This window comes from Oncorhynchus keta, chromosome 30, assembly GCF_023373465.1.
Source record: "Oncorhynchus keta strain PuntledgeMale-10-30-2019 chromosome 30, Oket_V2, whole genome shotgun sequence".
Lineage (NCBI taxonomy): Eukaryota > Metazoa > Chordata > Actinopteri > Salmoniformes > Salmonidae > Oncorhynchus > Oncorhynchus keta.
The window spans coordinates 39,025,705-39,038,715 of NC_068450.1; the positions used below are offsets into that span (position 1 = coordinate 39,025,705).

A 13,011-nucleotide genomic window follows, 5' to 3' on the forward strand; every position below is an offset into this window, starting at 1 on the left:
TACATCAATTTCCCTAAACAAATAACCCGCTGCCAGCCTGTACACCCCAAGTGGGTTACACTGTTGAGGCCACATTTAATCTGAATATGTTTGACATATTTACAAAGGATAATCATTATTATGGCACACAATGACTGCCAAAGCCTGTGTCTTGGGCAAAAATTAACCCGTTGGTATTTAACTGGCACAGAGAGGGGAAATCACTGCAATTACCCAAATTTCGCAGATTGGCTTGGCTGCATTGTTGAATACCCCCACTGAGCAGTTTGTGCATGGTATGAACAGCAACCTGCAGCTTTACCACACCTTAAGGGAATGAACTCGTAACACACAAACTCCAGCTGACATTGGAATGGAGTGCAGTGCACATTAAGAACCCTGTTCTCTCACAATAGCGCCATGCAGATGTTGATTCTCTGGAGTGAATGGTGTTTTTGGATTTGATTGTGTTTGTCATTTTTTGTGTGAACAGCCAGATGATACGCAGATTCCTACTTCTCTGCGGAGAAACGGCATGGTATACTGTTTTAAAGAGAGGTTGACAGCACTGGAGGAATAGACAGAGGAGAGATTAACGTGTATGTGTGTGATCATGGGAGAAAGGCTAGGTTCAATATATAGATTTGCTTATCTCTCTCTGGCGCGTCCGCTGGGGGCATCTCTATAAACATACCTTCTCCAGGTGGTGAGAGTCAGGCAACGCTTTTACACGAAGGAAAGGTATTTACTAGGAAATTTAAACACTAATTTAGACTCTGTGTGATCTGCAAGAGAAAATGTACCAGGCACAAGCAACAGTTTTAATCACAATGTGCAAGCATGTGTTGGAACTGCAAAGTAATTTTTTTTTTGCCTTTATTTCAATGGTCAAACTTCATCAGTGATTATAAGGCGTGTGGGAATGTCTGAAACGGTCTCTTTTAACTCTATGCAACATTGTTCTAATACAATTATTTTAGCATTGTGAAACATCTATGTAAATAAAGAGAAAAGCTGCTGCAGTGGTTTCAACTCAAAAACGTTACACTCGTTATTAATGTTCTATAATGCAGAAAGTCAATGCTTTTCTTATTTTAAGGCCCTTATAATGGCGGCTTCGGTACCTATAAAACTCTAATTCCCATCAGACTTTGCGTCCATCCTGCGTGTGTGCTCTGAATGCAAGAGATAGAATATTAGAATGTTTGGAGGCTGAGAGACTGGTTAAGTATAGTAGGCTGCAGCGCTGTGTTGGATAGCAGGAGGAGCCGCGGCTGCTGAAAGAAAGAGAATGCAAAGACGCTGATGGAAAAATTCGAAGATTGCGTTTAGAAACAGATTAGGCTGATCAAATATTGCTTTTAAAGCATAGCATTTGGTTAGAGAGACAAATGGTTTAATCACGGACACAGCAACCAAATGAAAAGGGGGATTCAGCAAGAGGTGAGAAGCCGTAGGCTATACGGTATTTTCAAACTGTAACATTGAAAAATGGGCAAACGTTCCACATTTGCTTGAAGTTAAAAAACACTTTTTACATTGTATTTTACAAGATTAAGGGCCACGTTCAGCTCATTGACCTATTCTTTGTTTTTAGGAATGCCATTGTATTTTAGATAGTGTAGGTTTTTAGACTGACTAAAGGTGTTAAATTATATTCCATTTGAAATGGGTGAGGTTTTTTTTGTCATACAAAAGACGGCGTAGCCCGATCAGTCTTTTGCCCACTTTTCATCGATACCTATGACAGTTTACTACCCCTAATACATATTTGTAGGCTTTTGCTTGCGGTTGCATTTCTTTAATGAGTTTAAAACTGCCTCTTTGTCATGTATTTCCAAAATGAGAGCGCTGTAGCAGGCTATTGGTTACGCGATGAGGTGGGCGCCTAGAAAACAGGAGAAAGGTGAATAACATTTAACAGACATAATACACGTGTTTTAAATTGATAGACATATTACGCTCACTGTATTGGCGATCTGAAAAGAAACCACACTTCCAAGTTATTTATTTGAGTCATTATTGCATCGTGGGATAGGGAACGTTAATGTCGCTGTATGCAGATAAAAGGGGGTCCTCTCATTTGGAGTTTTTTCCCCCGGATGTGAAATGTTTGCGATTTAAAGCCACCTTGGAAGGAAGGGAGATCAGTGAGTAGGTTAGAGATACTGAACGAAACCTTGCCAAGACTCCAAGAGTGTGGACCATCTACAATGTCTTGTTAGTTACTGTGTTATAAACACGCTCCCCCATTCTGCAAAGCTATGCATTTTCCAGTGAGAGTGAACTGTGTAATTGTATAGGCTAGATAAAAGTTGAATCTGTAATCTTATTATTATTTTTTTTTTTTACAGCAAGCTTCTGTTTATTCCAGGAAAGTGACCAGGCAATCAATGTTATTGGAGAGACCAACACAACTCTGGCACTCTCAAATGTTAATGTAATGGAAACTATATACCTGCTCCAGTTTCCCTATGAAATGTATCAAGGGAAACAAATCACTGACTCTCAGGGCTAATTTGATCAAGCTGTGGTTGAGTTTGATAGTGGATGCACTCAAAGCCCTGTGCCCTGTCATGCACAACACCATGTTAAAGCAACAAACCTGGAATAACACTGAGCATTCAGTCCAGCCAATGAGAAAGCCATGGAAGAAGTTAGTGGAAAATGTACAGTACAAGCCTCAATTGTGACTCTTTTTTTGCCCCAGATATTCAGCGACGTCCCAAAAACTGCTTTTCTCGCCCACAGCCATTCTGTTTTCTCAGAAGGGAGCTTCAGTTGCACACTGTCTTTATCACAACACTAAGGACAGCTGCAATCAACTTGGAAAGGCACATGTGGAGGCAAAAAAAAATGGATACTCAAATTTACAGCTGGCCTACTCTGGGTTGAAGATGTGAGGGCAAGGAAAGCCCTATGAGGAAAAGCCAGAACAGCAGTATCTCAAAATGGCCCAAACCAGTTTGCTGCAGGGGAAGCGCTTTTACTGCAGGGAGTGGGTCTTCCACAAGATCCAGCACTGTCTCCAGGAAAAGACTAATGGCCTGAGTGGTTTGACCAGCACTCCCAGCAAGCAGGCCGGTGCCTCCGGCACTGGCGCATCTAACCCCTGTGGCAGCTCTGCAGCAGGCTCTGCGAAGGCCACCGCCTGGGGGGTGTTGCTGGTGGGGGGGCCTGGGAGTGGGAAGACGGCCCTGTGCACAGAGCTCCTGTGGCCCTCGTCAGCCCAGGGCACTCATCGGGGGCTGCAGCAGCAGAGTCTGGCCTTCCATTTCTGCCGGGCGGACGACTCGGACACACTCTGCCTGGGCGGGTTCATCCGAGGTCTGGTGGCCCAGATTTGCCGGAGCGGCCTGTTGCCGGGTTACGAGGAGAAGGTGCGCGATCCAGCGGTGCAGAGCGTCCTGCAGCCCGGGGAGTGTGAGAGAAACCCCACTGAGGCTTTCAAGAGGTAGGTGAAGCCTGCTGCCCCACCCACTTCCCTCCACCCCCCTGTCCTTACCCCACCCCTCCCACTTTTACTGCTCACACACTTCCCTTAACCCTACCCCAGCAGTCCTCTGTCCCGCTACCCATTGACATAGTGTTTTTGTTGTTGTTTTCCTGTTCTGTGGCATTCTGTGGGACTGTCCCCGCTAGCCCTTAGTTGAGAAAAAGGTCAGTTATTTTAAGTGGCACCCGGGCTCAGTTGGCTGGAGGGAAGAATGTACTGCTTGGAAGTGTGTGACTGACTGCCCTATATGACGACGTGGGCTGCACATGTGAGACAAAGTACCGTACAGGATCAAGCTTGGTCATATAATGTGATCCACGCAGACTTTTCTCTCTGTAAGACTGGGGCTTTAAAAAGGGGGTTTGAACCTATATTTGTAAAGGAACTGCCTTGTGTGTATGCTACTTGCACGACTTGTCAGCACGATGGGTCAACCAGTCTATACTATACACACATGGGATGGAATGCGGTGTTGAACACACATGCCTCTTGTCTGGCCATCTGGTGATGCTTATTGCGCCGTCTTTACATCACACACTGGGAAAGTGGGTCAAACGTTCGGCGAGGTAAATCATTTTTAAATGGCCAATGGACTCATTGATTTCCCCGGTCTTTCACATCTTTCCCAAAAGAAGATGAGGAAGTAGCCCTGTGTCAGTTATTATAGTAATAAGGCCACTATTGATGCCTGGGACTTGACTGTGACATTTGCGATAGAAGGCAGGTTAACATGGGGGACATAAACAACCAGTGGACAGACAGAGGTCCAGTTCTGGTCAGTGTCAAGGGAATGGAAAGCTTCTCACAGACAGCATCACCAACCCAGCCTGGCCTAGACAAGTGCATTTCTTTACCGCTTGAGGTTTGGTTCAGACTCCGTGGACAACAGACAGAATTGTTATCGAAGAAGGAAGATTACAGCCTTTTGTTTGTGGAGTAAATATGCACTCTGGAGAATGTCTTATCGCCATCTCTGGTGTAAAAGAATCTTGGGCACTGTTGTACACAAATACTAGATCCTATCAGGTTGCAGAACGTTGGGAAGTGGAAGATCTGTATCACAGCCAATATCCACCGCTCTATCTTTGTGTCCGGACATGTTCAATAGGCAAAGCAAGCAATGGAGGATTATAAAAGTGTATTCTTTTTCCAAACTTAGGGTTCCCCTAATTTACTTTAGAAGTGGAATTTCATCTCAGGTGAACATGTTCCAAAAACAAGGCTACATTGTTGCTCAATAATGAAAAATAGTGTGTTCATTTGTAAAGGTTGGGCTCCTGGTAAACAAGACTGGTGGAGCCTTGACCTCAGACTCTGTTTTAAGGCCTTACCAGCATGTGAATGCCAGAGGGGTTGGCCAAATTCCTTGGCCTAACAAGCATGTTTGTTGATCGTAATCACTGGTTGTGTCAATACATTAAACCTGGTTCAACCTGGTCTCCATCCTATGCACTGCCATCCTCTCCATTCACCGTTGTGTGTGCTATTGTAGTCACCCGAACAAGTTATATACCTTTACTCTTCATCGAGATAGAAACAATAACAAAGTGTGAAAACCCGGGAGGAAGGTGGGTGGGGCGGAATTCAAGCAGCGTGTAGGACTGTTGATAACCAACGAAACTGCACAAACTTGGCAATATACAATGGAATCTCACCAATTTACCCATGTCATCAAATTGCAACATGCTTTCCCTCTAGCAATGGCCTCTACCGTGTTTTGACCAGAGTACTAACAGTGGAATTAATTTGACCTTGTCGTTTGAAACTATCAAAAGGTCTCCCTGCAACATGTTTAGCTTTTTTCCCTCAGGACAAAAGAGCACAAATAAATAGGTGGAATAAACTCAGTCATGTGGGCACTCTAAAAGCTCAAGGCACTGGGAAATGTGCTGAAAGGGCAGGTCCTCTCTTTGTTTAGGTGAGAGCTTTTGGGGTTTGTTTGTAAGGGGGATTTTTAAATGAGCGTGCAGTAGTTTGAATACCTGCCAGGCAAATCTGTGTGTTGGGAGCAAAGGAACCTTGGAAAGTGATCATGGCTTGAATCTGATAACCAGGTTTGAGTTTCTTGGCAGTATTTTGTTCACTCAGTGGGTCAAAGTGTTTTCCTTTATGATCCTTTTGCTAAGAAAGTTGAAGGAAGTTTTTCTAAACATTAGATTTCTATTTTCCTCCAAATTAACATTAGCCATTTAATTGAATTGTCTTATTAGTCAAAATATATACACTATCTTCAAATGTTTGGGGTCACTTAGAAATGTCCTTGATTTTGAAAGAAAAGCACATTTTTTGTCCATTAAAATAACATCAAATTGATCAGAAATGCAGCGTAGACATTGTTAATGTTGTAAATGTCTATTTTAGCTGGAAACAGCTGATATTTAATGGAATATCTACATAGGCGATTAGAGGCCCATTATCATCAACCATCACTCCTTTGTTCCAATGGCACAATATGTTAGCTAATCCAAGTTTATCATTTCAAAAAGGCTCCATGTTGGAGTCAACAGAAACCAGAAATCACATAATAAATATTCCTTTACATTTGATGATCTTCATCAGAATGCACTCCCAGGAATCCTAGTTCCACAATAATTGATTTGTTCGATAATGTCCATTATTTATGTCCAAGTAGCTACTTTTGTTAGGGCTTAGGTATACAAATCCAAACGCTCTTGCAAGTCCATCCGAACGTCGGATGAAAACTTCAAAAAGTTATATTACAGGTCGAAGAAACTTGTCAAACTTAAGTATAGAATCAATCTTTAAGGTGTTGTTATCATAAATCTTCAATAAAGTTCCAACAGGAGAATTCCTTTGTGTGTAGAAAAGCCATGCAGGTTACTATCATGTGAATTGCGCGTGACCAGGACCCGGCTCTCTGCCAGTAACCTGACTCATTCAGCTCTTATTCAGCCCCACCACACAGTAGAAGCCTCATTCAAGTTTCTAAAGATGGTTGACATCTAGTGGAAGCCCTAGGAAGTTCAACTTCATCCATATCCCGCCGTGAATTCAATAGGGGCTGGGTTGAAAATCGACCAACCTCAGATTTCTCACTTCCTGTTTGGATTTCTTCTCCGGTTTTTGCCTGCCATATGAGTTCTGTTATACTCACAGGGATCATTCAAACAGTTTTAGAAACTGCAGAGTGTTTTATATCCAATAAAAATAACAATATGCATATATTAGCAACTGGGACCGAGGAGCAGGCCGTTTACTCTGGGCACATTTCATCCAAGCTACTCAATACTGCCACTGCAGCCATAATAACTTTTAACAATGTCTACACTGTATTTCTGATCAATTTGATGTTATTTTAATGGACAAAAAATGTGCTTTTCTTTCAAAAACAAGGACATTTCTAACTGACCCCAAACTTTTGAACGGTAGTGTATATATATATTTTTTTAAATACATAGGCCTACAGCTAGCAGAGCAAGGTAATGTTCTAAATCTTTATACATGCAATGGCTGTAGGCATTGACTAGCTTGTTGCTAACATTTACAAATTAAGTTTGACAGCAATATGGAGCTTTTCGTCTACTGTAATTCGCCACTTCAGATGTTGTTTGTACCATAAGGAGAAACTTTCAGAAACTCTGTAAATTATGGATGCGATCTGGATGTAGGGCTGGGCGATATATCCAATTAATTTCAATAATTCAAATGTATGTTCTAGCGCAATGTTCCAAATGCCTGTATAGCAATAATCTAGTTTTTTTTTCCTTCAGTGCTATTTGTACGATGCACCTTCCCACTTTCCCACCACTGGTGACGCACGACATTGCGGTAGCACGTACCGCTAGCAGGATGTTCGCCACAGACTGTTAGCGCTAGCTGTCTAGTCTTTGTTTTTTAAATGTGTAATGAGCATAGAAAGACGCAATTGGTAACACAATCTCGTATTGAGAAATAAGCATCTTCTTCACCAGGTTGGCCAATTGATTTCAACATCTAAACAAAGTGATGGACAGGAAGGTGTATTCATAAGAGTAAGCAAATAGATCAATGCTGACTACTCAGTAGCACGTGGGCTTGTGCTTGAGAGATTGTTTGTAAGACCTTTGTTAGTTTTCTATAATGCCTGCTACCAGAAGTTGGTCATTGTGCATGGTTCTGGTTACATTTGTAACAAAAAGTGCATTTTCATAGAGAGAACTGAAAGCAAGGTCAGTGATTATGGCAAAAAAAAGCAGTTTACATTTTTTGTAATAAAACAATTGAATCATTAGTGGGTTGTGGAAGGCTAACATTTAGCCTAGGTATAATTTAACAAGCCCTGAATTCATTAGATTATTGCTGACTGTTTGAAATGTAGTGCATTTACAACAACAAAGCTTATTTTGGGAAAATGTTTAAAACAAAATTGAGATATATTTTGAATCGTCCATAAGTTTAAACAAATCTACATATGATTTTTAGGACGTATCACACATCCCTACCTGGATCTATTGAAACTCTGCTGACACTATATGTTCATGACGTATGTGACCTGATTCAGGAAACTAGGCGTATGTCGCAATTCATGACCTCACAGGAGAGCCAATTGAACCGTAAAATAATAGTTTTTTATCAAAAATGAACTTTCATGTGGGGCGGCAAGTAGCCTAGTGGTTAGAGCATTGGACTAGTAACCGAAAGGTTGCAAGATCGAATCCCCGAGTTAACAAGGTAAAACAAATGTTGTTCTGCCCCTGAACAAGGCAGTTAACCCGCTGTTCCTAGGCCGTCACTGAAAGTAAGATTTCTTTCTTAACTGACTTGCCTAGTTAAATAAAGGTAAAATAAAATACAAATGTGCCTTAATAACAACCTTGTATGCCATCTAAATACGAATACAATTGTTAAATTACCAGCCTTGTTGGTTAAGCCACAGAAAAAAACAGCAACTTTCCCACTAGCCATGATTGGCTGAGATAATGAGAGGGCTGGACATGCCGAGAGAGGAGTTCTGTTTGGTCTGCCATGTAGAATGCATCTGTCTATTTGAGCTGGTCAGTTTGTGTTGGTAATCATGTCGAACTCATCTTTTTTTAAATGTATTGAGCTGCATAAACGTTGCTCTCTACTTTCAAATCAAATGTTATGTCACATGCGCAGAATACAACATGAAAACAGCTAGCTAGCCAGGTAAACAATGAACCTAGCTAGGTAAACAAAGTGAAAGATCACACACATCACGTAACAGTGAAATCACCTTAAAGTGAAATGCTTACTTACAAGCCCTTAACTAGCTAACGTGAGCTGGCTGGCTCGTTAGCGAATGTTACGTGATGTGTGTGATCTTACACTTTTTTTAACCTAGCTAGGTTCATTGTTTACCTGGCTAGCTCGCTGTTTTCATGTTATCCAGAGGTTAACAAATTATCAGCCAGAGCACCAAGTGTGCGCTCTGAATGCTCTGAGAGTGAAACGAGATGGGTGGGGCTAAAGCTTTAAGAGGGTGTAAACGATGCTGAATGGTTGTAGATAAAGAAGAGCTCTTCACTAGATACCAAAACATTCAAAGGCCATTTTCTCAAAAGTGAGTTACAAGTTTATCAACTTTCAACTTTTTGATCCTCAAAAATACAGTGTATGATATACCATTTTGTAGCTCTGAGTCTCTACTTATATCCAACGTAAAAAACACAATTTCAAATTTTGCTACATAAGACCGAATCCAGGTGGTGAGCCACACATGGTTGTTCTAACCTCACAAACCTGTGTCATGATCATATATCCTAAAAATGCATCTCAACTCTTGAGTTTATTGCCAAATTCTTGAATTTGTGCATTCTACAGGTGCAACAGTGGTAAGTACCATGAAACAATGTTTACCTTAGGATAACACAGTACCTGCACACCATGGAAATACATTATTATAAGGGACACTTATTGTAAAGTTGTACCAGTACATTTACTCTTATTGTAGTCATTTCAATTAGTAATTGCTAGTGGCGTTGGGGATTACAGAGCGGCAGTTGGAGTGAAAAAAAGAGGATGCTAATCGAAGATGAAATGCTGCGCGCCCGTCATGCGTTGCTCGGCTGCAGAAAGACTCACTACAGATTAGGCCACTTTTTAAAGGATGCCGCGATGACTCAGCATTCTGGAGCCGGTCTCCCTGTCCACGTCGCTTTGACTTGGCATACAGGGGCTGTGGGTATGGGAGGGGGTGTTATCGCACTAAAAAGCCCAAACATGTGCATCAGATCCCCTTTGCGTGTTTGCATGACGAACGGGTTAAATGAGCTGAGCTGTTGCCTGTGCACGTTAGGAGGTCGCTAAGTGATGTGAAATGAAAGCCCCAGCTGCGGTTGATCTTCTGTGCTCTCAGAGGATGTCAATCGTGCAATGCTGTGCAGGATATCAGCCTTCTTCTTCTGTCTCATTCTGACCAGAGTGAATGGGAGGTGAGGCAGTTACCTCATCAGGGTGAAATACAGGAGACCATCTCATTGTCCCGACAGTCTGCATCATCAGACTTTGTCAGACATCTAGCATGCTGTGTGCTGTGTTGCGTGTCCCAGAGTCAATTTTAACAGTGGTATAGAAGAAGGTGCAGGGGGTCGTGGAGTTGGAAGGGATGACATTTCAGATCCCACTGACAGTGTTGAATAATTGTCCATCTGACCTGGGATTGCACACCTCGTCTGGGCGTTCAGGGGTTAGTGTAGGGCTTAAACCTGTTTTTGTTCATTCCGTTATCTTAAGTTGTGTACTTCTTCTGCTTTTAAGCCATTTAAATTAATTTTCGGTTTATACCAAATTGATCTCGTGTTTTGTTTTCTTGGTCCAAAGCACAAAGTAAGTTGCTTTTGTGCAGGTTATTTAATTGTATACGCTAGCCACTTCTGTCTCTATTTTGCATTAACTGAGCTGTCTGTTGAGCACTGTTTATTAGACAGCTCTAGACTACATTTTCTAGGAAGCTTGAACATGTTTGTTTTATTTTGCAACATCCATTACCAGATGCCCTTTTTGTCCTTAAGCCATCTAATTTGCTGTTTGCACCTTGAATCAAGTTACTGCGAAAGACTAAAATACACTGCACCATTGCACCTCTCACATTTACATTGATACCCCCCTTTGTTTTGTACACTGCTGCCACTCGCTGTTTATTATCTATGCATAGTCACTTTACCCACATGTACAAATGTCCTCAACTAACCTGTACCCCCGCACACTGACTCGTTACCGGTACCCCTTGTATGTAGCCTCGTTATTGTTATTTTATTGTGTTACTTTTTTATAATTTTTTACTTTAGTTTATTTGGTAAATGTTTTCTTAACTCTTCTTGAACTGCACTGTTGGTTAAGGGCTTGTAAGTAAGCATTTCACAGTAAAGTCTACACCTGTTGTATTCGGCGCATGTGACAAATGAAGTTTGATTTGATTTGTATGACCAGAGAAAGGGAAATATTCTTACAAAAAACACACAGACTCTAATAATTACAACACAAGCCTATCTATACACTTTGCCTCATTTATTGAAGCTGCAGTGCAGGTCACACCGCGGGTGGAGAAGTAGATTTTCGTTGAAAGTCTCTCACTAGCCATAGTTTTAGACGTTATGAAATCACAGTATCAACGAGGAAGCTGCAGACACAGTGATCTGAGCAATCTGATTGGCTAGCGGTAGGCATATATGTGCTAGAGGTCGACCGATTAATCGGAATGGCCGATTAATTAGGGCCGATTTCAAGTTTTCATAACAATCGGAAATTTCTGGACACCGATTTAGCCCAAAAAATGTACACCTTTATTTAACTAGGCAAGTCAATTAAGAACAATGACGGACTAGGAACGGTGGGTTAACTGCCTCGTTCAGGGGCAGAACGGCAGATTTTTACCTTGTCCGCTCAGGCATTCAATCTTGCAACCTTACAGTTAACTAGTTCAACGCTCTAACCACCTGATTACATTGCACTCCACGAGGAGCCTGCCTGTTACGCGAATGCAATAAGCCAAGGTAAGTTGCAAGCTAGCATTAAACTTATCTTATAAAAAACAATCAATCAATCATAATCACTAGTTATCTACACATGGTGATTACTAGTTTATCTAGCGTGTCCTGCGTTGCATATAACCGATGCGGTGTGTATCGTTGCTCCTATGTGTACCTAACCATAAACATCAATGCCTTTCTTAAAACCAATACACAGAAGTATATATTTTTAAACCTGCATATTTAGCTAAAAGACATCCAGGTTAGCAGGCAATATTAACCAGGTGAAATTGTGTCACTTCTCTTGCATTCATTGCACACAGAGTCAGTGTATATGCAACAGTTTGGTTCACCTAATTTGCCAGAATTTTACGTAATTATGACATAACATTGAAGGTTGTGCAATCTAACAGGAATATTTAGACTTATGGATGCCACCCGTTAGATAAAATACAGAACGGTTCCGTATTTCACTGAAAGAATAAATGTCTTGTTTTCGAGATGATAGTTTCGGGATTCGACCATATTAATGACCCAAGGCTCGTAGTTCTGTGTGTTATCATGTTATAACTAAGTCTATGATTTGATAGAGCAGTCTGAGCGATGGTAGGCAGCAGCAGGCTTGTAAGCATTCATTCAAACAGCACTTTCGTGCGTTTGCCAGCAGCTGTTTATGACTTCAAGCCTATCAACTCCCGAGATTAGGCTGGTGTAACCGATGTGAAATGGCCAGGTAGTTAGCGGTGTGCGCGCTAATAGCGTTTCAAACATCACTCGCTCTGAGACTTGGAGTGGTTGTTGCCCTTGCCCTGCAAGGGCCGCGGCTTTTGTGGAGTGATGGGTAACCCTGCTTCGAGGGTGGCTGTTGTTGTTGTGTTCCTGGTTCGAGCCCAGGTAGGAGGGGGGGGCGGAAGCTATACTGTTACACTGGCAATAATAAAGTGCCTATAAGAACATCCAATAGTCAAATGTTAATGAAATATAAATGGTGTAGAGAGAAATAGTCCTATAATTCCAAAAAAATAACTACAACCTAAAACATCATACCTGGGAATATTGAAGACTCAGGTTAAAAGGAACCACCAGCTTTCATATGTTCTCATGTTCTGAGCAAGGAACTTCTGAGGCTAAATTGATTTTATTGAGGGATTATATTAAGTTAAAATAAGTGTTCATTCAGTATTGTTGCAATTGTCATTATTACAAAAAAATATATAACAATTGTCTGATTAATCGGTATCAGCTTTTTTTGGTCCTCCAATAATCGGTATCGGCGTTAAAAAAATCATTATCGGTCGACCTCTAATATGTGCATTTGATTTGCTCTCTGGACATGCCAAGTATGCAGAGTTTGTACCTTCAGACACATGAAACACTTTGCCTACCGGCGCACAGGGCTGCTGAAACAAGTGCACCTACTGCCAACAGCGCAAGACAGGAATGTCTTGGAGATACGCCAGTCGATCGCGATCAACCATTTGGTGACCACTGTTCTAATAGGCTAAATTTCTGTATCAAATTTCATCAAGAGATTGTGTTCTGGTAATTAAAAAAAGAACACCACATCACTGTTTGTTATGCTCTGGAAAAGCAAACCGGTTTAAA

The 13,011-nt window shown here is 41.5% G+C and overlaps 1 protein-coding gene across 2 annotated transcripts in view; it reads left to right on the plus strand.

The window, feature by feature from the left end:
- The first annotated feature begins 1,175 nt into the window (after positions 1 to 1,175).
- Positions 1,176 to 13,011, plus strand: part of LOC118363554 (ankyrin repeat domain-containing protein 50-like) — a 41,624-nt gene continuing 29,788 nt past the window's right edge. Inside the window, exons 1-2 of one of the 2 annotated variants that reach the window (XM_035744522.2) lie at positions 1,176 to 1,422; positions 2,334 to 3,433. In XM_035744522.2, coding sequence (XP_035600415.2) covers positions 2,931 to 3,433 — 503 coding nt within the window. In that variant the 5' untranslated portion in view covers positions 1,176 to 1,422; positions 2,334 to 2,930. The remainder of the gene's footprint in view (positions 1,423 to 2,333; positions 3,434 to 13,011) is intronic. The other variant, XM_035744523.2, reaches the window with a different exon arrangement.